Source organism: Anomaloglossus baeobatrachus, chromosome 5 (assembly GCF_048569485.1).
Source record: "Anomaloglossus baeobatrachus isolate aAnoBae1 chromosome 5, aAnoBae1.hap1, whole genome shotgun sequence".
Classification (NCBI taxonomy): Eukaryota; Metazoa; Chordata; class Amphibia; order Anura; family Aromobatidae; genus Anomaloglossus; species Anomaloglossus baeobatrachus.
This window is the reverse complement of record NC_134357.1, coordinates 225,410,347-225,433,518: the sequence shown is the minus strand read 5'-3', so window position 1 is coordinate 225,433,518 and position 23,172 is coordinate 225,410,347. Positions and strand designations below refer to the sequence as shown.

General features: G+C 44.8%; 1 protein-coding gene across 2 annotated transcripts in view; it reads left to right on the top strand.

Annotated features, from left to right (window-relative positions):
- Window positions 1-23,172, top strand: part of TMEM132A (transmembrane protein 132A) — an 849,435-nt gene that overhangs the window by 30,160 nt on the left and 796,103 nt on the right. Inside the window, exon 1 of one of the 2 annotated variants that reach the window (XM_075349136.1) lies at window positions 14,750-14,877. The exons of the other annotated variant lie outside the window; for it this stretch is intronic. Within the exon in view, the coding sequence (XP_075205251.1) occupies window positions 14,760-14,877 (118 nt within the window). The 5' untranslated portion in view covers window positions 14,750-14,759. Of the gene's footprint in view, window positions 1-14,749; window positions 14,878-23,172 lie in introns of those variants that run through there. 2 annotated transcript variants of the gene reach the window in all.

Sequence of the window (23,172 nt, the reverse complement as noted above, 5' to 3'; positions counted from 1 at the left end):
CTTATATGACTGCAATCACATCTACACTCCATCTGTGATGTCATTTTTATAAATTGTGATCTGTGATACAAACTGGCATTATAATTATCTGCTTGATAACTTTTATTATTATCTACTAAATGACCAGTCTTTGATGTTTTTTCATGAGTTATATATTTGCTGTCTATTGTGGCCAGAGGTTATTTAACCCTTTGTAGACCAGTATACAGGTCTCCATTTACCTTTCATCGCTGATATCATAGTATTTTTTCTCTTATAGAGCTCTTATGTGCAACTAGAAGGTGGCCCGATTCTACGCATCGGGTATTCTAGAATTTACGTATTGTGTAGTTCATGTATGATTTTTGTTATATATATAGATGTTGTTGTGTGTAGTTACCAAGTGTTTGTGTAGGGCGCTGTACATGTTCTGGGTGTTGTCTGGGTGTGGCGGGGGGTGAGAGCGGTGTTGTATGTGTGTTGCGTGTGTTGCGTTGTTTGTGGAGCGCTGTGTGTCTGTAGCGTTGTGTGTGTGTGTGTGTTGCACGGTTTGTGTGGGTGTGGTGTGGTTTGGGGGGAGGTATGTTTTGTGCAATGTGTGTGTTGTGCGGTATGTGCGTATATTTATGTATGCCGCGGTGTTTGTGTGTTGGGTGTTGTGTGTGTGCGGCGTTGTCTGTGTGTGTGGGTGTCTGTGTATGGCGGTGTTTGTGGTTCCCAGTGTGTGTGTGGTGTGTTGTGTGTGTGTGTGTGTGTTGGGGGGAGGTGCGCACCCCCCATCGTGCCCCATCCCCCATGCTGCGCACCCCCCATCGTGCTCCATCCCCCATGCTGCCCACCCCCCATCGTGCTCCATCCCCTATGCTGCGCATTCCCCATCGTGCTCCATCCCCGATGCTGCGCACCCCCCATCGTGCTCCATCCCCGATGCTGCGCACCCCCCATCGTGCTCCATCCCCCATGCTGCGCACTCCCCATCGTGCTCCATCCTCCATGCTGCGCACTCCCCATCGTGCTCCATCCCCCATGCTGCGCACCCCATCGTGCTCCATCCCCCATGCTATAATAGTTCTCCTATTATACTCAGAGAGGAGTATAATAGGAGGACTATAATAGGAGGAGTAGTCCTGGGGGGAGAGGAGTATAATGCCGGCTCCCTGCACATGTGTACCGGGAGCCGGTGTACGCTGGTAACTATGATACACATCGGGTAACTAAGGGACCTTAGTTACCCGATGTGTATAATGGTTACCAGCGTTCACCGGCTCCGTCAAGATCCCAGCAGTGCAAGGTTATGTCTGGCGCTGCTGGGATCCTGACGTAGCCGGTGTACACTGGTAACTATGATACACATCGGGTAACTAAGGGACCTTAGTTACCCGATGTGTATAATGGTTACCAGCGTTCACCGGCTCCGTCACGATCCCAGCAGCGCAAGGTTATGTCTGGCGCTGCTGGGATCCTGACGGAGCCGGTGTACACTGGTAACTATGATACACATCGGGTAACTAAGGGACCTTAGTTACCCAATGTGTATAATGTTTATGAGAAAGAAGGGCAGAAGTGTGCAAACAAGAGGGATACACCAATTTATATGAAAGGCAATCTTTATTACAAAAATGGACAAGGGATCACACACAGTTAAAATCATTTAAAAGGCATACAGCCACATATATCTACCAATCCAATCCTCTGTTGAGGTTTGAAAAACCCCTGCTCCCCAAAGGGAAAAAGCAATGGTGTGACACAGGGCAATATAATATATGTAAGGGAGACACCAAACAGTTTTGAATATACATATACACCATGCAAGGTCATACAAAATTAATTACAAAATAGAGATGGTACATAAGGCATATTGTTAAACTTAAATATGCAGTAGTGTTAGGTTATACAGAGCCACCATTAAACCACTTGGCAATGGCCGGTGATTAGGGCATAACATCCTTATACCTACAGGTTATTCTTATGGGGAACCTTGTTTGGGGATTTGTATCCTTTGCAGAGTCCCTTGTGGTTTAATGGTGGCTCTGTATAACCTAACACTACTGCATATTTAAGTTTAACAATATGCCTTATGTACCATCTCTATTTTGTAATTTTGTATGACCTTGCATGGTGTATATGTATATTCAAAACTGTTTGGTGTTTCCCTTACATATATTATATTGCCCTGTGTCACACCATTGCTTTTTCCCTTTGGGGAGCAGGGGTTTTTCAAACCTCAACAGAGGATTGGATTGGTAGATATATGTGGCTGTATGCCTTTTAAATGATTTTAACTGTGTGTGATCCCGTGTCCATTTTTGTAATAAAGATTGCCTTTCATATAAATTGGTGTATCCCTCTTGTTTGCACACTTCTGCCCTTCTTTCTCATAAATGTTGTACTAAGTGTGCTGAGGTGAACCCATTGACCCATATAGGGTATAATTAATCCTGATAGGTGGTGCCCTCCCCACTCTTTACTACCCGATGTGTATAATGGTTACCAGCGTTCACCGGCTCCGTCACGATCCCAGCAGCGCAAGGTTATGTCTGGCGATGCGTGCGGAGGGCCGGGGCGAGTGGCCAATCCATGCGGAGGGCGGGGCCAGGCCGAGGCAAGCGACCAATCCGTGGGGGGGCGGAGCTGAGGCAAGGCGAGCGGCCAATCCGTGCGGGGGGCGGGGCCATGGCGAGCCCAGCGGCCAATCGGCTTTGTGTCACCGTAAGGACACAATTTTGGAGCAAGACAGACAGACAGACAGACAGACAGAATAAGGCAATTATATATATAGATATGCAATATGTAACAAGCCCCACCTATTGTCACATCACCCAATTTGCTGCTGTGTTGTTTTTAAATCACCATTGTCTGTGCATGTCCTTCATGTGTCACGTTGAATAAATAATTTGTCATACTTTTTTAACAATCATGTGCACTGATGCCTTTATTGATATCCTATACAAATTATAGACTGAGTCAATTTTTTCTAGTAATGCTGATATGGTGATTTCGGTCATTTATTAATAATTGCTTTTACATTATGAATTCCTGCATTCTATTATATCTAATATACTATAGGTCATCAATGTCTGATCGGCCAGGGTCGGACACCCCGTATCCCCAACAATTAGCTGTTCTCGATAGACTGCCAGCTTTTATGGTGACAAAGCTGCAGATATGAATATATACCGTATGTACTTACATATATATTACATAGTACCTTCTTTTGTTAAGTACAGGACCATCCCTTACATATTGGATTCTCTTGTTATTTTTGCTATTTCTAGCGCTCTGTTTTTATTTCATAGCGTTCTCTCTTGTTAGATATAAAATGACATGACTGTTGATGGACTGGCCTTCTGGTCAGATGCTACTTCATCAGCAGTCATTTTATATGTAACGAGAGGATAAGTAACAGAGAGGACGCTGTGAATAACAAATGAATTAGAATACACTTTTTATACACTGGGTGCAGAATTATTAGGCAAGTTGTATTTTAGCGGATTTTTTTTATTATTGATCAACAATAGTGATGAGCGAGTACTAAAATGCTCGTGAGCTCGAGGCTCGGGCCGAGCATATTAAAATACTCGTGTACTCGGCCCGAGCACCGAGCCCAATGTTATCCTATGGGAGACCCGAGTATTATTCTGAAATGACCCCGGCAGCATGTAGAAACCATAAAACTGTAAATTAAACAAAAAAACGTGCGTGTGTGTGTAAGCGTGCATATATATATACACGTGGAGTGGAGTGCGGGAGGGGCCGTAGCCGAGCGGGGAAGTGTCGGGCTAAAGGCACGGTCATGCTGTGCAGGCCGGCCAATCACTGCAATTCCACAAGTAACAGGGCTGTGGCATTGCGGTCTGCCAGCCAATCCCTGCATAAGGGATGGCTGTAAAAAGAGCGCCAACATGAAGACCACGAGTACAGCACGAGTATCGCGAAATTACTCGGTCCCCGCCGAGTAGCCCGAGTACAGTGATACTCGTGCGAGTACCGAGTAGTGACAAGCATACTCGCTCAACACTAATCAACAACTATGTTCTCAATCAACCCAAAAGACTCATAAATATCAAAGCTTAATATTTTTGGCAGTTGGAGTGCGTTTTTTTTCTTCAAGATTTGGCTATCTTAGGAGGATATCTGTTTGTGCAGGTAACTATTAGGCGGGCTTTACACGTTGCGACATCGGTAACGATATATCGTCAGGGTCACGTCGTTAGTGACGCACATCCAGCGCTGTTACCAACATTGCAGCGTGTAAACCCTAGGAGCGACGATCACCGATCGCAAAAACATCAAAAATCGATCGGTGACACGTCGCTCCTTTTCATAATATCGCTGCTGCTGCTGGTACGATGTTGTTCGTCGTTCCTGCAGCACCACACATCACTGTGTGTGACACCGCAGGAACGATAAACATCTCCTTACCTGCGTTCACCAGCAATGCGGAAGGAAGGAGGTGGGCGGGATGTTATGTCCCGCTCATCTTCGCCCCTCCGCTTCTATTGGTTGGCCGCTTAGTGACGTCGCTGGGATGCCGAACGCACCTCCCCCTTGAAGGAGATATTGTTCGGCGGTCACAGCGACGTCGCCGACCAGGTTTGTGCGTGTGATGATGCCACAGCGATAATGTTCACTGCGGCAGCAATCACCACATATCGCATGTGCGACGGCGGCGGGTGCTATCGCACATGACATCGCTAGCAATTGCTAGCGATGTTGCAGCGTGTAAAGCCCGCCTTTCTGTGCAGACTTATTAGGCAACTTAATAAAAACCAAATATATTCCCATCTCACTTGTTTATTTTCACAAGGTAAACCAATATAACTGCACAAAATTTAGAAATAAACATTTCTGATATGCAAAAACAAAACCCAAAAAAATTTGTGACAAATATAGCCATGTTTCTTTTTGATGACCCTCAACAGCCGACCATCCACAGATTCTGTCAGTTGCTTGATCTGTTTACGATCAACATTGCGTGCAGCAGCCACCACAGCCTCCCAGACACTGTTTTCCCTCCCTGTAGATCTTACTGGCCAGCCACGCTGTGGAGTAGTTGGATGCATGTGATGAAGCATTGTCCTGAATGAAAATCATGTATTATTTTAACGATACCGACTTCTTCCTGTACCACTGCTTGAAGAAGTTGTTTTCCAGAAACTGGCAGTAGGTGTGGGAGTTGAGCTTCACTCCATCCTCAACCCGAAAAGGTCCCACAAGTTAATCTTTGATGATACCAGCCCATACGAGTACCCCACCTCCACCTTGCAAGCATCTGAGTCGAAGTGGAGCTCTCTGCCCTTTACTGATCAGCCTCTGGCCCATCCATCTGGCCCATCAAGAGTCACTCTCATTTCATCAGTCCATAAAACCTTTGAAAAATCAGTCTTAAGATATTTCTTGGCCCAGTCTTGACATTTTATCTTATGTTTCTTGTTCAAAGGTGGACGTTTTTCAGCCTTCCTTACCTTGGCCGTGTCCCGGAGTATGGCACACCTTGTGCTTTTTGATACTCCAGTAATTTTGCAGCTCTGAAATATGGCCAAACTGGTGGCAAATGGCATCTTGGCAGCTTCAAGCTTGATTTTCCTCAATTCATGGGCAGTTATTTTGCGCCTTTTTTGCCCAACACTTTTCTTGCGACCCTGTTGGCTATTTTCCATGAAACGCTTGATTGTTTGGTGATCACGCTTCAAAAGTTTGGCAATTTCAAGACTGCTGCATCCCTCTGCAAGACATCTCACAATTTTGGACTTTGCAGAGCCCGTCAAATCTATCTTCTGATCCATTTTGCCAAAGGAAAGGAAGTTGCCTAATAAGTATGCACCCCTTATATAGGGTGTTGATGTCATTACACCACACCCCTCCTCATTAAAGAGATGCACATCACCTGATTTACTTAATAGTTGGCTTCTCAAGCCTATACAGCTTGGAGTAGGACAACATGTATAAAAATTATCATGTGATCAAAGTACTCATTTGCCTAATAAGTCTGCACACAGTGTAAGTGACGGTGCTATACATAACGAGTGGACACTATAATTAGGGACAGTGTCATACATAATTAGCGAAGATGCTAATAAAGGACAGTGTTTTACATAATAAAAGGAGAAACTATGTAATTAACGATGGCGCTTTACATAGAGTACAGTCAAAAATAATGGACAGTACTATACATAATAAGGCTACATTCCTGCATCCGTGTGCAATGTCATTGTGCTGCCTGACTTTTTTTTCTCTGACAGCGCACAGACCCATGGAGTGTGTCCTATTCCTCATTGTATCAGAACAGCACATGCTCCGATTCTCACAGGTCTCATTCTCGTATCTGTGATTTTTCACAGATATGTCAATGGATCTATGAAACTCTAGGAATCCATATGCCGTCTGATTAAAAAAAAAAAAGTGTGGTAAGACATGGAAATGTCACACGAATATGAGAATGTGGCCTAAGGTTTTTAACATACAACCCCTGGCAAAAATTATGGAATCACCTTGCTCTGAGGCTGTTCATTCAATTGTTTACTTTTGTTTTAAAAAAGCAGATCACAGACATGGCACAAAACTAAAGTAATTTCAAATGTCAACTTTCTGGCTTTAAGAAACATTTAAAAAAAAAATCATGCAAACATAATGTGCTAGCCAGTAACTGTTACTTTTCAAGACCAAACAGAGGGAAAAATTATGGAATCACTCAATTATGAGGAAAAAAATTATATAATCATGAAAAACAAACAAAGGAACACTCCAATACATCACTTATTTTGTTGCCCCACCTCTGGCTTTCATAACAGCTGGCAGTCTCTGAGGCATGGACTCAATGAGTGACAAACAGTACTCTTCATCAATCTGGCTCCAACTTTCTCTGATTGCTGTCGCCAGATCAGCTTTGCAGGTTGCAGCCTTGCCATGGACCTTTTTTCTTCAACTTCCACCAAAGATTTTCATTTGGATTGAGATCTGGACTATTAGCAGGCCATGACATTGACCTTATGTGTCTTCTTTTTTTTTTTTTTAACTTCGTTTTATTAACAATTTCAAACATGGTACAACTGACATTTGCCATATAACAATAGCTCAGTATATAGATAGTAATATTTGAATATAACAATGAACAGTCATATAAAGTCCATAATATCTTTAGCACTTAACATAGAACAATGTTATTATCCAAACTTCTTATCATTTGCATATATATCTAAATTTATATTGAGCATAAGAACAGCTCTAACTATCAGCATGACCATATTTTGAAAACAAGATAGAAAAAGGAAGAGAAAAAGGAGAAAAGAAAGAACAACAACAGCCACATTGCATTATTATATCTCAATATACCATTGGACAGTGTTTCATATCCCAACATCTAGCGGGAACCACCATTATCCGCATAATCTCCCTCAAACCTCTGCAAGTGTGTCTGGAGAAGAATTCCACAAACCCCAGATTTTGTTAAATTTTCCCGGGCACCCCCTATTATAATATACCACCCGCTCATAGACTATGGTTGCATTGACTAGTTTAACCCAGGACCGCACAGTTGGATTCGAATCTCCCATCCACCTCAGAGCTATTAATTTCCTAGCCAGAAACAATGTCTCTCTGAGGAATATTGTCATGTAATGATCCCAGGACTCTTCCTCCACCACCCCAAACAGGCATATCAAAGGGTCACATAAAACAGGAATCGACACAATCGATGTCAGCAGAGATGTCACTCCCCGCCAGTACGAAAATGTATTAGGACAGCTCCAGATCATATGTATAAAATTTGCCCCTGAGAGATGACACTTCGGGCACTCCGATGTACAAGAACGGCCCATACTAAATAATCGAGTTGGAGTAAGGTATGCCTGGTGGACAATGTAGCATTAAATCAACTTATTATTAACTGATGGGGATACCGCAGTCGGAGATTCCAATATCTCTTCCCATTCCTCTCCCTGTAGAGAGGGAATTAGAGATTTCCATCTATCCTGGGCTGGCAAGGGGTCCGACTCCACCCCCACCGACAACAGGTAAGTATATATAGCTGAGATGAGGCCTTGAGGTCCTTGTGATTTTAGAATACCTATCATAGGAAGTGATGATATCAAATTTCCTCACTCCAATTTTCTGTATGTGGGATTGAATCGCTGTGCGAATCTGCATGTATCTAAAAAACTGTGATCTTGGAACATTATATTCAATCTGGACTTGTTCAAAGGACTTGAAGGTTGTGGTTCCCGGGACAAAAAGATCACCTAATGCACTGATGCTGTGAGTGGCAAAGAATTGCGCCGAGGGGTGATCTCTCAGAGTATGGAAGTGGCTATTCCCCCATAATGGGAGTTCCGCCACCACCCCTTCGAAGTGTACCATCCTCTTGGCTTGTCGCCAGACTAATCTTGCCAACCTGAGGAGCGGTAATTGCCGTGGTGTTCTCAGTCCATCTGATTCCAGAAAACCCACTAAACAATCAGTCCCAGCCGCGTGTGCCAAGTGACTCTCAGAGTTTGGCAGCTGACATCCAGGCATCCAAGTCTCTAGTGCCCTAAGCTGTCCCGCGAGGTAGTAGAGGAAGAACTCCGGCAGAGCCATCCCTCCCAGTCTTTTGGATCTCTGTAAAATTGGTAACCGAAGTTTGGGTCTGGATTTCCCCCATATGAAAGAAGTAGTAAGCGAGTTCAACATTGAGAAGGATTTGGGTACTGATACTGCACTATGTTGTAGTGTATAACTAAGCTTTGGAAGTAATATCATTTTGATTAAATTTATTCTGCCAACCACTGACCGGGGTAGCTTGCTCCACAAGTTATATTTAAGTTTAACGTGCTCCAGAAGTGGTGTTATACTCGTCTGCAGGTCTAGTGTATGGTCTTTCTGTATGTGTCCAAAGACATACAGATAGGGACTCTAGATTGTGAGCCCCAATGGGGACAGTGTTGCCAATGTATGTAAAGCGCTGTGGAATTAATAGCGCTATATAAATGAATAAAATTATTATTATTATTATTATGTGTATTCCCAGGTATTTAAAGCTAGTTACCACTTGCAAAGGTGACCTACCCTCCATTGAAATTCCAGACCTGTTCATTAATGGCATCAAAGCAGACTTATCCCAGTTGATGCGTAGTCCCGAAAACTCCCCAAATTTGTCTATAGTGTCTATAACCACCGGTAGAGTCTCTTGCACTCGATCTAAGAAGACAACCATGTCATCCGCATACAATCCTATTTGATCTGTGCGGTCGGATATAGTGATTCCAGTGATCTGTGGATGAGAGCGGATTCTAATTGCCAAAGCTTCAATAACTAGTGCAAACAGTGCTGGAGACAGAGGGCATCCCTGTCTTGTGCCCCGGTTCAATGAGAAGGGTGTAGACATAGCACCATTGACTAGTATCCTGGTTGTCGGGGACCTATACAACATATGAATCCAGTTACTGAATTTAGGCCCAAAGGCGAATCTCTGGAGACAGGCAAATAAAATTGGCCATTCTACCGAGTCAAATGCCTTGGCCGCGTCCAGCGAGGCCAAGGCCCACTCGTTCTCCTGGACCAGTGTGCTATATTGCACTATGGACTGGACCCGTCTTATATTTATAGAGGTGTTTCTCCCAGGCATAAATCCGGTTTGATCTGGGTGAACTATACTCAATATGACTGAATTAAGCCTGGACGCCAGTATTTTGGTAAACATCTTGTAATCCACATTAACTAGGGATATAGGATGGTATGAACCGCAGTCTAGTGGGTCTTTACCCTCCTTCCTCAGCACGACTATATGTGCTTCGTATAAGGAGGCAGGTAGAGAGTCGCTGGCTGAAAAATGTGAGAAAACCTCTAAAAGAATCGGGGCCAATACGTCACAATATTTACTATAGAATTCTATGGGAAGGCCATCTGGACCCGGGGATTTCCCCCTATCCATATCCAAGATGGCAGTAATCACTTCATCCAGTGTGATGTTCGCCTCCAGAGACTACCGTTGTGATCCACTCAAAGTGGGAAACTCCAAATCCGACAAATATGTCACGCAACTTTGAACTCCTTGAGGATTTCTAGAAGTGTATAGGGTTTTATAGTGTTCACAAAAGCACTCTAAAATATCCTCAGGGGATGTAGCTATTGAGCCATCCATCCTCCGTATACCGAATATTGTATTTGAAGTGTTGTGTTGCCTAACCATATATGCCAATAATTTACTGGATTGATTTCCAAGCTCAAAATATGATTGTCGGGTAAAGAACAATTTGCGTTTGGACTTGGTCTCAGAGTGCTGCATATATAACCTATATGATTGCATCCAGGCCGCCCTATTTCCATCGGTTGGGGCCGATATATATATTGCCTCTGAGTCCCTAAGTCTCCCCTCTACTATATCATCCTCAGTTTTAGTCACTCTTTTAAGATATGTTATGCTTGAAGACAAACACCCTCTAAGGTAGGCTTTAAGAGTGTCCCACACCAAGTTAATATTCCAGGGTTTAGGGTGGGCTTCCAGGAAATCCTCTATTTGGGTCAGAGTTCTATCACTTTGATCTATTAGTTTCAGCCAAAAGGGGTTTAACCTCCAAAAGGGTTTACCAACACCTTGGTTAGGCTTCATAGTAAGAATCACTGGGCTGTGATCTGATATGCCCCTGACCCCGTGTACCACGTCATCCATCCCAGGTTGCGATATTGCTCGACCCAAAAATATAATCCAGTCGGGACAGCGTGCGTCTAGTAGAAGAATGACATGTGTATTCTCGGGTGTTAGGATGCCGGAGTCGCCAAAGGTCAATCCACCCTCCTCCCTCCGCGCATTGCTGCAAATCAGTCAAGTGTGTGGCCGAATGTTGTCCCCCTCCATCCATCTGAAACCTGTCCTGCTCCTCATTCATCACAAGATTAAAATCCCCCATACATAACACATACGCATCTGGATAATTGAGGACAAAGCTCAGTGCTTGTTTAAGAATGGAGATGCGAGCTGGCGGGGGGTTGTAAATACATAATAGCACATAATCTCTAGAGTTTATAGACGCATATATAAACACAAATCGCCCCTCCGGGTCACGCCTCACCACCTTCACTTCCCAACGGATATGTCTATGGACCAATAGAGAGACACCCCTTGAGTAGCTGGTGTGGAACACACATGTGCCGACCACTGTACCCACGGTTTGTTTACTAGTCTGGCTGTGTCCCGTGTGAGGTGAGTCTCTACCAGTACCACCAGTTGGGCCTTGACTTGCTTAATTTGGGAGAATACCTTAATACGTTTTTTGGGCGATTTTAAGGCCTCTGACATTCCAGGTCATAAATATTAGCTCTGACCCCATATTACATACATCTTTTTATAGAACCAGGATCCCAGGTATAAGACGCTTTCTGCCCTGCAAGTAAGTGTGGTTAACCCTCCAACAGTAATAAGCCTGTCCCTGCAAAGAAATAAAGTTAATGCAATTGCAGCTGTAAACATATAGAACCAATATCGAACTTCAGGACCTTTCCGATAAGTCCTGTAAAACATTTCAAACATCAATGGGGATACCACCACTGAATACAGTGTCCTGGTATAGATGGTATAAGGGTGCACAAGATAGGGCTCCCATTTCACAAGAACCAATTCCTGGCCAATTCCTCCATCACTCGAGGCACGGGGAAGTCCCATCTGTCTCCAAAGGGGGCTTCAAGCAACCATGGAAGAAGAGGGTCGCCAGGGGGTACAGAAAATGTCACCTAGGAAAGTAATCTCATTGCTTCTGCCCCTTAGGTTTTGGGTGTACCTGTCGCCAGTCCTCAGCCTCAGCAGGTGTAGTAAAAAACAAAGGCGACCCTTCATGCACTATGCGGAGCCGGGCAGGGTACAGCATAGAGTAGATGATGTTCCGCTCCCTTAATTTCTTCTTCACCTCCATGAAGTGGGCCCTCTGTTTCTGGAGGTCCACCGAAAAGTCCGGAAAGATCGAGAGCGCAGCATTATTGAACTTGAGTGGGCTCTTCTGTCGGGCCAGACGGAGTGCTGTGTCTCTATCTCTGTAGTTGAGCATCCTTGCTAAGAAGGGACGTGGTGGCGCGCCTGGAATAGGAGGCCTCGTTGGAACTCTGTGCGCCCTCTCCACCGCAAATGTCGAGGAGAACTCATCTCCGAGATTACATTTCAGCCACTCCTCCAGGAATTGTTCCGGATGCTGACCTTCCGAGCGCTCTGGCAGTCCTATGATTAGTATATTGTTTCGACGCATGCGGTTCTCCAGATCGTCTGCTTTCTGGCGCCATGCAGTTGCCGATCCGGCCATTGTGGTCATTTTTGTTTTGAGTGTTACAGTTTGATCCTCAAGTTCAGACACTCGCGTCTCGACTTCCGCTGTTTGGGCCCTCAAGGATTGCATGTCCTGACGCAGGAGGCCCACCTCTGAATGTACCTGCTCAATTTTCCCTGAGGGAGCTGTTGCTTGTAGAAATTGCTTGTAGAAGCTGTTCATACACCTGCCTCAGGGTTAAATCATCTTTATCCTCTGACCCGTCATCCAATAGTGCCTGACCTTTTGGGGTGGCATTTCTCTTGGCTTTAGGGGCATCTGCCTGACCACCCCTTGCGATCTCCTTAAGTTTGTCAATAGCTCCACTTTGTTTAGGGGGACTCATATTGATACACTGGGGATTTGCTGATTCTGCACCCCTCTCTTATCGTGCCCCCGTGCGTCTGAATCTGTGCCTTTATAATGTACAGTTAGGTCCAGAAATATTTGGACAGTGACACAAGTTTTGTTATTTTAGCTGTTTACAAAAACATGTTCAGAAATACAATTATATATATAATATGGGCTGAAAGTGCACACTCCCAGCTGCAATATGAGAGTTTTCACATCCAAATCGGAGAAAGGGTTTAGGAATCATAGCTCTGTAATGCATAGCCTCCTCTTTTTCAAGGGACCAAAAGTAATTGGACAAGGGACTCTAAGGGCTGCAATTAACTCTGAAGGCGTCTCCCTCGTTAACCTGTAATCAATGAAGTAGTTAAAAGGTCTGGGGTTGATTACAGGTGTGTGGTTTTGCATTTGGAAGCTGTTGCTGTGACCAGACAACATGCGGTCTAAGGAACTCTCAATTGAGGTGAAGCAGAACATCCTGAGGCTGAAAAAAAAAATAAAATCCATCAGAGAGATAGCAGACATGCTTGGAGTAGCAAAATCAACAGTTGGGTACATTCTGAGAAAAAAGGAATTGACTGGTGAGCTTGGGAACTCAAAAAGGCCTGGGCGTCCACGGATGACAACAGTGGTGGATGATCGCCGCATACTTTCTTTGGTGAAGAAGAACCTGTTCACAACATCAACTGAAGTCCAGAACACTCTGTGAAGTAGGTGTATCTGTCTCTAAGTCAACAGTAAAGAGAAGACTCCATGAAAGTAAATACAAAGGGTTCACATCTAGATGCAAACCATTCATCAATTCCAAAAATAGACAGGCCAGAGTTAAATTTGCTGAAAAACACCTCATGAAGCCAGCTCAGTTCTGGAAAAGTATTCTATGGACAGATGAGACAAAGATCAACCTGTACCAGAATGATGGGAAGAAAAAAGTTTGGAGAAGAAAGGGAACGGCACATGATCCAAGGCACACCACATCCTCTGTAAAACATGGTGGAGGCAATGTGATGGCATGGGCATGCATGGCTTTCAATGGCACTGGGTCACTTGTGTTTATTGATGACATAACAGCAGACAAGAGTAGCCGGATGAATTCTGAAGTGTACCGGGATATACTTTCAGCCCAGATTCAGCCAAATGCTGCAAAGTTGATCGGACGGCGCTTCATAGTACAGATGGACAATGACCCCAAGCATACAGCCAAAGCTACCCAGGAGTTCAGAGTGCAAAAAAGTGGAACATTCTGCAATGGCCAAGTCAATCACCAGATCTTAACCCAATTGAGCATGCATTTCACTTGCTCAAATCCAGACTTAAGACGGAAAGACCCACAAACAAGCAAGACCTGAAGGCTGCGGCTGTAAAGGCCTGGCAAAGCATTAAGAAGGAGGAAACCCAGCGTTTGGTGATGTCCATGGGTTCCAGACTTAAGGCAGTGATTGCCTCCAAAGGATTCGCAACAAAATATTGAAAATAAAAATATTTTGTTTGGGTTTGGTTTATTTGTCCAATTACTTTTGACCTCCTAAAATGTGGAGTGTTTGTAAAGAAATGTGTACAATTCCTACAATTTCTATCAGATATTTTTGTTCAAACCTTCAAATTAAACGTTACAATCTGCACTTGGATTCTGTTGTAGAGGTTTCATTTCAAATCCAATGTGGTGGCATGCAGAGCCCAACTCGCGAAAATTGTGTCACTGTCCAAATATTTCTGGACCTAACTGTATATTTAGTAATATGTCTGTCTCCACTTCCTCACCACGTCCAGAGAGCCGGAAAACAGCCACTTATATGGTGGATAATAAGAATGAAGGGAGTCCCAGGGCAGCACAGCACTCAGGGTGTATTTATCAGGATGATGCAGGCCTGCGCAGTGTGGGGACTTCAATATGTGCCACTTATTTGTTTTCATGTGTCAGGAAGAATCTGCAGGGCCTGTTTGGCAAGGCACACACTCCAGACCCTCCAGCACTCTATGGGTTAAAGTCTCCCACACAGCCACCGGCCCCTGCTGCTCACTGACCGCCAGTTACACAGCTAAGGGATTAACTCCCTGTGCTCACTACTCCTGGTCTTCACCTCTGGCCATTAATTTGTCACTCCTCACTGCTCTCCTGAGTCATGCTCTGCTGCTCACTGTGAAAATGCAGGCTGTGGGAAGATGGCTGCTGCTCCACACTCTCCAGCCTCAGGAGATCCAGCAACGCCGTGCAGGAGTGAGGGAATAGCTCCAGTGGGAATCGCCAGCCTCCAGATGGTGTCTCCTGTCACAGCAGCAGGTCAGTGAGTAAATGGATCAGGTAACCGGGTGTAAATGGCCAGGATAAGATCAGGATTATAGGAGCTCTCTTCCCATGCGTCCTCTCTGGTCGGCTACATCGCCCTGCCCCTATGTGTCTTCTTTCAAGGAATGTTTTCACAATTTTTGATGTATTGCAGGATGCATTATTATCTTGATAAATGATTTCATCATCCCCAAACATCCTTTCAATTGATGGGATAAGAAAAGTGTCCAAAATTGTATGTAAACTTGGGCATTTATTGAAGATGTAATGACAGACATCTTTCCAGTGCCTTTACCTGACATGCAACCCCATATCACCAATGACTGTGGAAATTTACATGTTCTCTTCAGGCAGTCATCTTTTTATTGTTTAGTTTTTCTGTATGTAAATCTCATTTCTTTTAGGCGGTTTCTTACAGTTCGGTCACAGACATTGACTTCAGTTTCCTCCCATTCATTCCTCATTTGTTTTGTTGTGCATTTCCTGTTTTGGAGACATATTGCTTTAAGTTTCATGTCTTGACGATTTGATGTCTTCCTTGGTCTATCAGTATGTTTGCCTTTAACAACCTTCCCATGTTGTTTGTATTTGGTCCAGATATTACACACACCTGACTGTTAACAACCAACATCTTTTGCAACATTGTGTGATGATTTACCCTCTTTTAAGAGTTTGTAATACTGTAATCCTCTCCTTTGTTTCAATTGGCCTCTCTCGTGTTGGAGCCATGATTCATGTCAGTCCACTTGGTACAACAGCTCTCTAAGGTGTGATTACTCCTTTTTAGATGCAGACTAATGAGCTGATCTTATTTGATGCAGGTGTTAGTTTTGGGAATGAAAATTTACAGGGTGATTCCATAATTTTTTCCTCATAGAGTGATTCCGTAATGTTTCCCCCTGTTTGGTCTTGAAAAGTAACTGTTACTGGCTAGCACAATATGTTTTCATGTTTCTTTTTAGTGTTTCTTAATGCCAGAAAGTTGCCATTTGAAATTACTTTACTTTTGTTTTAAAAAAAGCAGATCACAGACATGGCAGAAAAACTAAAGAACTGAATGAAGATCCTTAGAGCCAGGTGATTCCATAATTTTTGCCAGGGATTGTATAACAGCATTACTCCAACTCAACAGTACAGAATAAAGTTGTTTACCACTGATGTCTTAACTGATTAGTTTTCTGTTGTTTCTTCTCCATCTGGTCGGGTTGTCATGTCACCATCTTCCAGCCATGACTCGTCACACTGATCACTGCAGCCCTGAAAATAACAAGGTCGCATATATTGTATACACATTTACTTCCTGAATAAAAAATCCCCCAGACTGTGCCCCTGAATATAAATATGTATCAGACTATATATTATACAATTAGCCACTCACTCTCCATTCTAAATATAAAGTGATAAATAAGCAGACGCTGCCCCCATTAATATAAACTAATTAGTCTCTGACTCTCCACTAATTAATTTTAAGATTATCCACAGATTAACAAATCTGTATAAGGGCGGCTTTGCACACTACGACATCGCAGGTGCGATGTCGGTGGGGTCAAATCGAAAGTGACGCACATCCGGCGTCACTTGCGATGTCGTAGTGTGTAAATCCTAGATGATACGATTAACGAGCGCAAAAGCGTCGTTATCGTATCATCGGTGTATTATCCGACATTTCCATAATGCCGATGCAGCCACAGGTACGATGTTGTTCCTCGTTCCTGCGGCAGCACACATCGCTGTGTGTAAAGCCGCAGGAGCGAGTAACATCTCCTACCTGCCTCCCGGCTGCAATGAGAAGGAAGGAGGTGGGCGGGATGTTTACGTCCCGCTCATCTCTGCCCCTCCACTCCTATTGGCCGCCTGCCGTGTGACGTCGCTATGATGCCGCACGACCCGCCCCCTTAGCAAGGAGGCGGGTCGCCGGCCAGAGCGACGGTCGCAGGGCAGGTGAGTGCATGTGAAGCTGGCGTAGCGATAATGTTCGCTACGCCAGCAATCACAAGATAGTGCCCGCCCCCGTCGCAGCAGCGATATCGCACTCGACATCGCAGCATTGGCTTGCGATGTCGTAATGTGCAAAGCCCGCCTTAGATATACAGATACAACCAGCACTAGAGTCCCTAATTATCTGTTGCTGCTGGAATAAGGGATAACCTCCTCTATTGCCCGAAAATTAAACAATAAGAAAAAAACTATGTGGATGGATTACTAGTACTTGTATTAGTTTTTTTCTTATTGTTTCATTTTAAGATTATATGCAAACATTGCGATTTTGTAGTGAAAAGCCGCAACATTTTACAGTTTCAAGCACACGGAGAGAGATTCCTGAAATCTAACATACACGTTGCTTATTTTTTTTCTTTGCAGATTTGCAGAAGATTCAGATCTTCAGCATGTCAATTCTTGTAGTATTTTTGCAGTGTATTTCACCCATACTAATGAGTGAGTAAAAATATGTAAGAAAAACACATGTATTTTATGCTTTGTTCTTCCTGTTGACACATCAGAATTTTCAGCACAATTTCAAGCTGCAAATCCTGAACATGTGCACATAGCCTTAGTCCCTGTCTTGTGTCATCCCCCCACAATTTATCATAAGTTCCTGATAGCTTCATAATGAATTGAATGCGATAAAGGCTATATAATGAATTCTGGGGTGGGTGGAATGCTATAAGGACCATATAATGAATTGTGGGGTGGGGAGGAGGCTATTAGCCCATATATTAAAGTATAAAGAGGAAGCTATGAGGAGCTAAGCATGCTCCCCCACCATCCAATTCATTTAAAGGGAACGTGTCATGTCCTCTATGCCCTTCAACCCAGCAGCATTCATATCTGTATGTCAAAATGTCTGTGTAATGTTAAACTAAAACATTAACATTTAAAAAAAAAAAAGTATAAAAGTATATAGAATGTAAAGAGGGCTGACTTGTCTAGGGAAACAACGCCCCATTGTCTTGTTAAGGCCCTATTTAGCATAGGAACAGTGCACATTTATAAATCCTTTTTTAAACATTCACTTTAGTTAATAACATTATACAGGGATGGTTAGGCAAGCAGGGAATTTTGAAATATAGATATGAATGCTACTGGAGGCTATAGGGGGACCTGACAGGTTGACTTTAAATTCACATATACTGTCCTATAAACCCCCTCCTGTGCATCATAAGGCCCTGAAACCCCTCTTCACCCCTTACACTGATCCCAATCCTCCCCTCCTTATTGTCCCCCTCCTCAATCTATTAAGAAAAAACAAAATCATCACTCACCGTACGGGCGCCTGCTGCACCACTTCTTTTCTTCTCCTGCCTGGTACTTTTCAAATGACACAGGTGCTGACCTCATCAAGGTGCACGTGCCTTTGTCACAGAGAAAGTGCCGGGCAAGGAGCAGCGGATAGATTCCTGCGTTAAGCTGCCTGCACTGTGCGGAGCTGCGGTATCCGCTCCCTGCCCGCCACGCTTTTTATGATGAGTGCAATCTGGCCAAGGGTTCTCCGGAGCCTCGAGCTCCAGTCAGCTGGCCAAATTGCCCTCATTATAAACCGGCCAGCATAGGTCCTCTGAACCTGCAGGCCCTGGTACAGCAGCTGCATCAGCGATATGTCCACCACTGGTTCAGAGCATATAAAAGTAATGGACAACCTCTTTAAATAAGCACTCCTATGACATTTTTTATTCCCTAATATTGAACACAGACTTTACATGAAAAACACTGTTAGTGAAACGCCCGCGCCGGGGCCTGCAGGGCTGTCACGGTCACCGGCCGGTGGTATTCGGGTTCAGGCTGTGAGTGGCCCGACCCGGCTTCCGTGACCCCGGCGGGTTTCAATAAAAGGAAAGTCCGACAGTCAGTCCGGTGTGACAAGGGGGATGGAAGGAGGGTGACTGGGTTCCTGGGGAGCTTGCCATCGCTCACAGCGGCCACTGAGGTCTTGGCCTCCTCTACCGCAGCTCTCCCCCAGGAAACGGTAAGGGACGGGGACGGGGTGCTAGCAGCGCCACCCGTGGTTTGCGGCCAGGTGTTCAGCCGCCGCTGCGCTTTCTCTCTCTGGGGCAGGTGTTGCAAGCAGCCAGATGGGATCGCTCCCCACGGGTGGATCGAGGGAGCCCCGGGAGGTTAATGAGACCCAGGGAAACTGTCCGCAGGGACACCGGGGGCACGGGGCGGTAGCATTACTCACACCAGTCACGGAGTGCGGGTTCCAGTTTCTCTTTATTTAAAGTCCGTTCCACATCGCACCCGGGTACTGGTCCTCGCCGCTTGTAGCCTCTGGTCGGTCCCGGGCAGGTAGGAGGAAGGGGTCCGGTGAGGTGATCTGGGGGTCCCTCTCTTTCGGTGCGTTAGTGCTGTCCCCGTGGCATAGAGTATCTTGGGGACCCGCCGCCATTCCGTCTCTCTCTGCCCGGTAGCGCATAACTCCAACTGCCACCGGGTACAACATTCTCCAAGGTCCCAGTCCTCAGCTCCATTCCCTTCCTCGAGATGTTATCAGCCCTGGTCTCATGGCATCTGCTCAGCAGGAGCTGCGCTCTGGAGGTTTGCACACTCTCGTAGCCTTTGACGTTCTGACTAAAACTTCAGTCTGCTCTTCAATGAACTCACTCATTCAGGCCCCCCTCCCCTTGGGTTGTCATGGGAACCTGCACACCTGCTCATTAAGGAGACAGGATGAGTCATGAGGCTCAAACTACTATGCTATTAACTCCTTCCTGCCAGTGTGATGTGTGTATGTGTGGACTCTTCTCCTCCTGCCCGGGAAAAATGGGGTAATATTTAATACCCTGAAATGACCCGGTTGCAGGGCGTTACATTAGAGTTCGAGTGCTTTACATGTGCAAACCACAGGAGCCAGCAGCGCTATGCTCAGGTGCGCTCGGTACTTATCCCACTGTGAGCCACTTACAGTGGTTGAATGGCTCACACTGAGGGTAAAAACAGCATGATGGGATGTAGCGTGCCCCCTACCCCACCAAAAAAAGAAATAAATAAACCCCGTCCCCAGAAATCTTCTGTTTATGGCTGGCTGCATGTGGGTGGAGAGCCGAACTGCCCAATCAGTGACTTCCACTGTCAGGTCAGGTCAGGTCAAGCCCAGGTCCAGAACAGAACTTTTTCTAAAGTCCAGCTAAACCTGCAGACTCGCAGAAAACTGGGGCTGACGGGTCCCTGTTATCTTTTTTTTTTAAATCGGATTCCAGACCAGAACCAGGTACCCGTATATGTCTATGGATCAGAAACCGATGATAGACTTGTATGGGTCCGAGTGATAGTAGGCTCTCAGACAATCGCAGCATGCTGCAATTTTATTTTTATTTATTTTTTATTTTTCTCCTTAGGTTAGGGCTGGGGAAAAACTTGCAGATGTGAGCTGCAGCATTGTCTTAAATGGAGTCGAGTGTAATGCAGGATTTTCTCGCTTTGCACTCGAGCGAGTCATATACTCCAGTGTGACTCTGCCTGTACAGGAAAAAAAAATAAATATAAAAATTGGCATAAAGTCCCCCCATATTATGAAACACAGCACAGATATAGCCTACTGCCACAGGCTGCAGCCCCAGCCCTGCGCTTATCTTGGCTGTGTATTAAAATAGGAGGAACCGCATGTGGCTTTTTTAAAAACATTTTTTAATAATTTAAAAAAAAATAGCATGCGATTCCCCCCTACCTTTGATGCCAAGATAAGGCCCGACAGCTGGGGGCAGGTATTTTCAGACTGAAGAGGGCCATGGTTATTGGCCATCCCATGCCTAAATATAGCAACCTGCAGCCGCCCATGATTGCTGCATCCATTAGATGTGACAAGCCCGGTGCTTTACCCGGCTGTTAACGATTTGCCCTGATGCAGTGGCAATTAGGGTAATAAAAAGTTAATGACAGCACACAGCAGTCCTAGATTAGTGATGGCAGACGTCTGTGTCTAGTGTCTGCGACACCCTCATCACTAATCTGTAAGTGAAAGTAAATAAAAACAAACACCGAAAAAAATCCGTTATTTGGAATAAAATTCAAAAAAATCTTCTTTCACCTCCTTGTTAACCTCCTAAACAACCCTGCGTGTCCAACGTAATCCACACGAGATCCCACGGTAGTTCAGCTCTGCTACATCTCAGTCACAGCGAACGTCAATAGAGCCTGACTGCCCACTGTTAGCGCAGACAGATAATGACTGAGCTGCGATGAGTGATGACGTCACTCAGGTTATTTGCGATCACAGGTGGGAACCTCCAGCTGCGATTGCAAATTACCCGTGATGTCATCGCGGCTCAGCCATTATCTGTCTGCACTCACAGCGGGCAGTCATGCTCTATGGCCGCGCACTGTGAGTGAGATGTAGCAGAGCTGAATTGCTGTGGGACATCGTGTGGATTACGTTAGAACTGCAGGGGTGTTTGGGGGGTTAATAAAGTGGTGAAAGAGGGTTTTTTTGTATTCTATTCCAAATAAAGGATTTTTCTTGGTGTTTGTGTTTATTTCTTTTTAGTAATAGGATTAATGATAGGTGGGTCTCATAGACTCCTACCCATCACTAATTTTGGGCTTGATGACAGTTGTGCACTGTTATTAACCCCTCATTATCTCCATTGCCAATGCACAAGGGCAATCAGGAAGAGCCAGGTAAAATGCCGAGCTTGTCGATCTAATGGATGCGACAATGTCGGGAGGCTGCAAGTTGCTATTCTTAACCTGGGGGACTCCCAATGACCATGGGACTCCCCAAGGTGAGAATACCAGCCCCACCTGTTGAGCTTTATTATGGCTGGATATCAAAATTGGGGGGACCGCACGCCATTTTTTATAATTATTTATTTAAATTAATAAAAAAGAGCCACATGCGGTTACTCTTATTTTGGTACACAGCCAAGATGTGCGCAGGGCTGGGGGCTGCAGCCTGTAGCCGTGGGCTTTATCTGTGCTGGGTTTCATAATATTAGGGGAACCCACTCCAATTTTTTAATTTATTATTATACCACGAAACTGATCCGCAGACAGCGCCTGTGATTGGTGAGGCTGGGGGCGCGTCTGACTGCAACCAATCACAGACGCAAGGCCCGCCAGTGGGCGGGAAAAGCACTGCATTTGGATGAGCAATGATGAGCGACCCAGGGAGGCCGCAGGAGCAGCTTACATCCGCGACGGAGCCTTGGTAAGTTTGCTTCATTCTTATTTTCTTTATTTTTCCTTTACACGGTGTGCAGAATTATTAGGCAAATGAGTATTTTGATCACATGATAATTTTTTACATGTTGTCCTACTCCAAGCTGTATAAGCTGGAGAGCCAACTACCAATTAAATAAATCAGGTGATGTGCATCTCTAACGAGGAGGGGTGTGGTGTAATGACATCAACACCCTATATAAGGTGTACTTAATTATTAGACAGCTTCCTTTCCTTTGGCAAAATGGGTCAGAAGAGAGATTTGATGGGCTCTGCAAAGTCCAAAATTGTGAGATGTCTTGCAGAGGGATGCAGCAGTCTTGAAATTGCCAAACTTTTGAAGCGTGATCACCGAACAATCAAGCGTTTCATGACAAATAGCCAACAGGGTCGCAAGAAAAGTGTTGGGCAAAACAGGCGCAAAATACATGCCCATGAATTGAGGAAAATCAAGCGTGAAGCTGCCAAGATGCCATTTGCCACCAGTTTGGCCATATTTCAGAGCTGCAACGTTACTGGAGTATCAAAAAGCACAAGGTGTGCCATACTCAGGGACATGGCCAAAGTAATGAAGGCTGAAAAACAACCACTTTTGAACAAGAAACATAAGATAAAATGTCAAGACTGGGCCAAGAAATATCTTAAGACTGATTTTTCAAAGTTTTTATGGACTGATGAAATGAGAGTGACTCTTGATGGGCCAGATGGATGGGCCAGAGGCTTGATCAGTAAAGGGCAGAGAGCTCCACTTCGACTCAGATGCTTGCAAGGTGGAGGTGGGGTACTGGTATGGGCTGGTATCATCAAAGATGAACTTGTGGGACCTTGTCTGGTTGAGGATAGAGTGAAGCTCAACTCCCAAACCTACTGCCTGTTTCTGGAAAACAACTTCTTCAAGCAGTGGTACAGGGAGAAGTCGGTATCGTTCAAGAAAAACATGATTTTCATGCAGGACAATGCTCCATCACATGCATCCAACTACTCCACAGCGTGGCTGGCCAGTAAAGGTCTAAAAGATGAAAAAATAATGACATGGCCCTCTTGTTCATCTGATCTGAACCCCATAGAGAACCTGTGGTCCCTCATAAAATGTAAGATCTACAGGGAGGGAAGCGCCAACTTCCAAAAAATATTAAG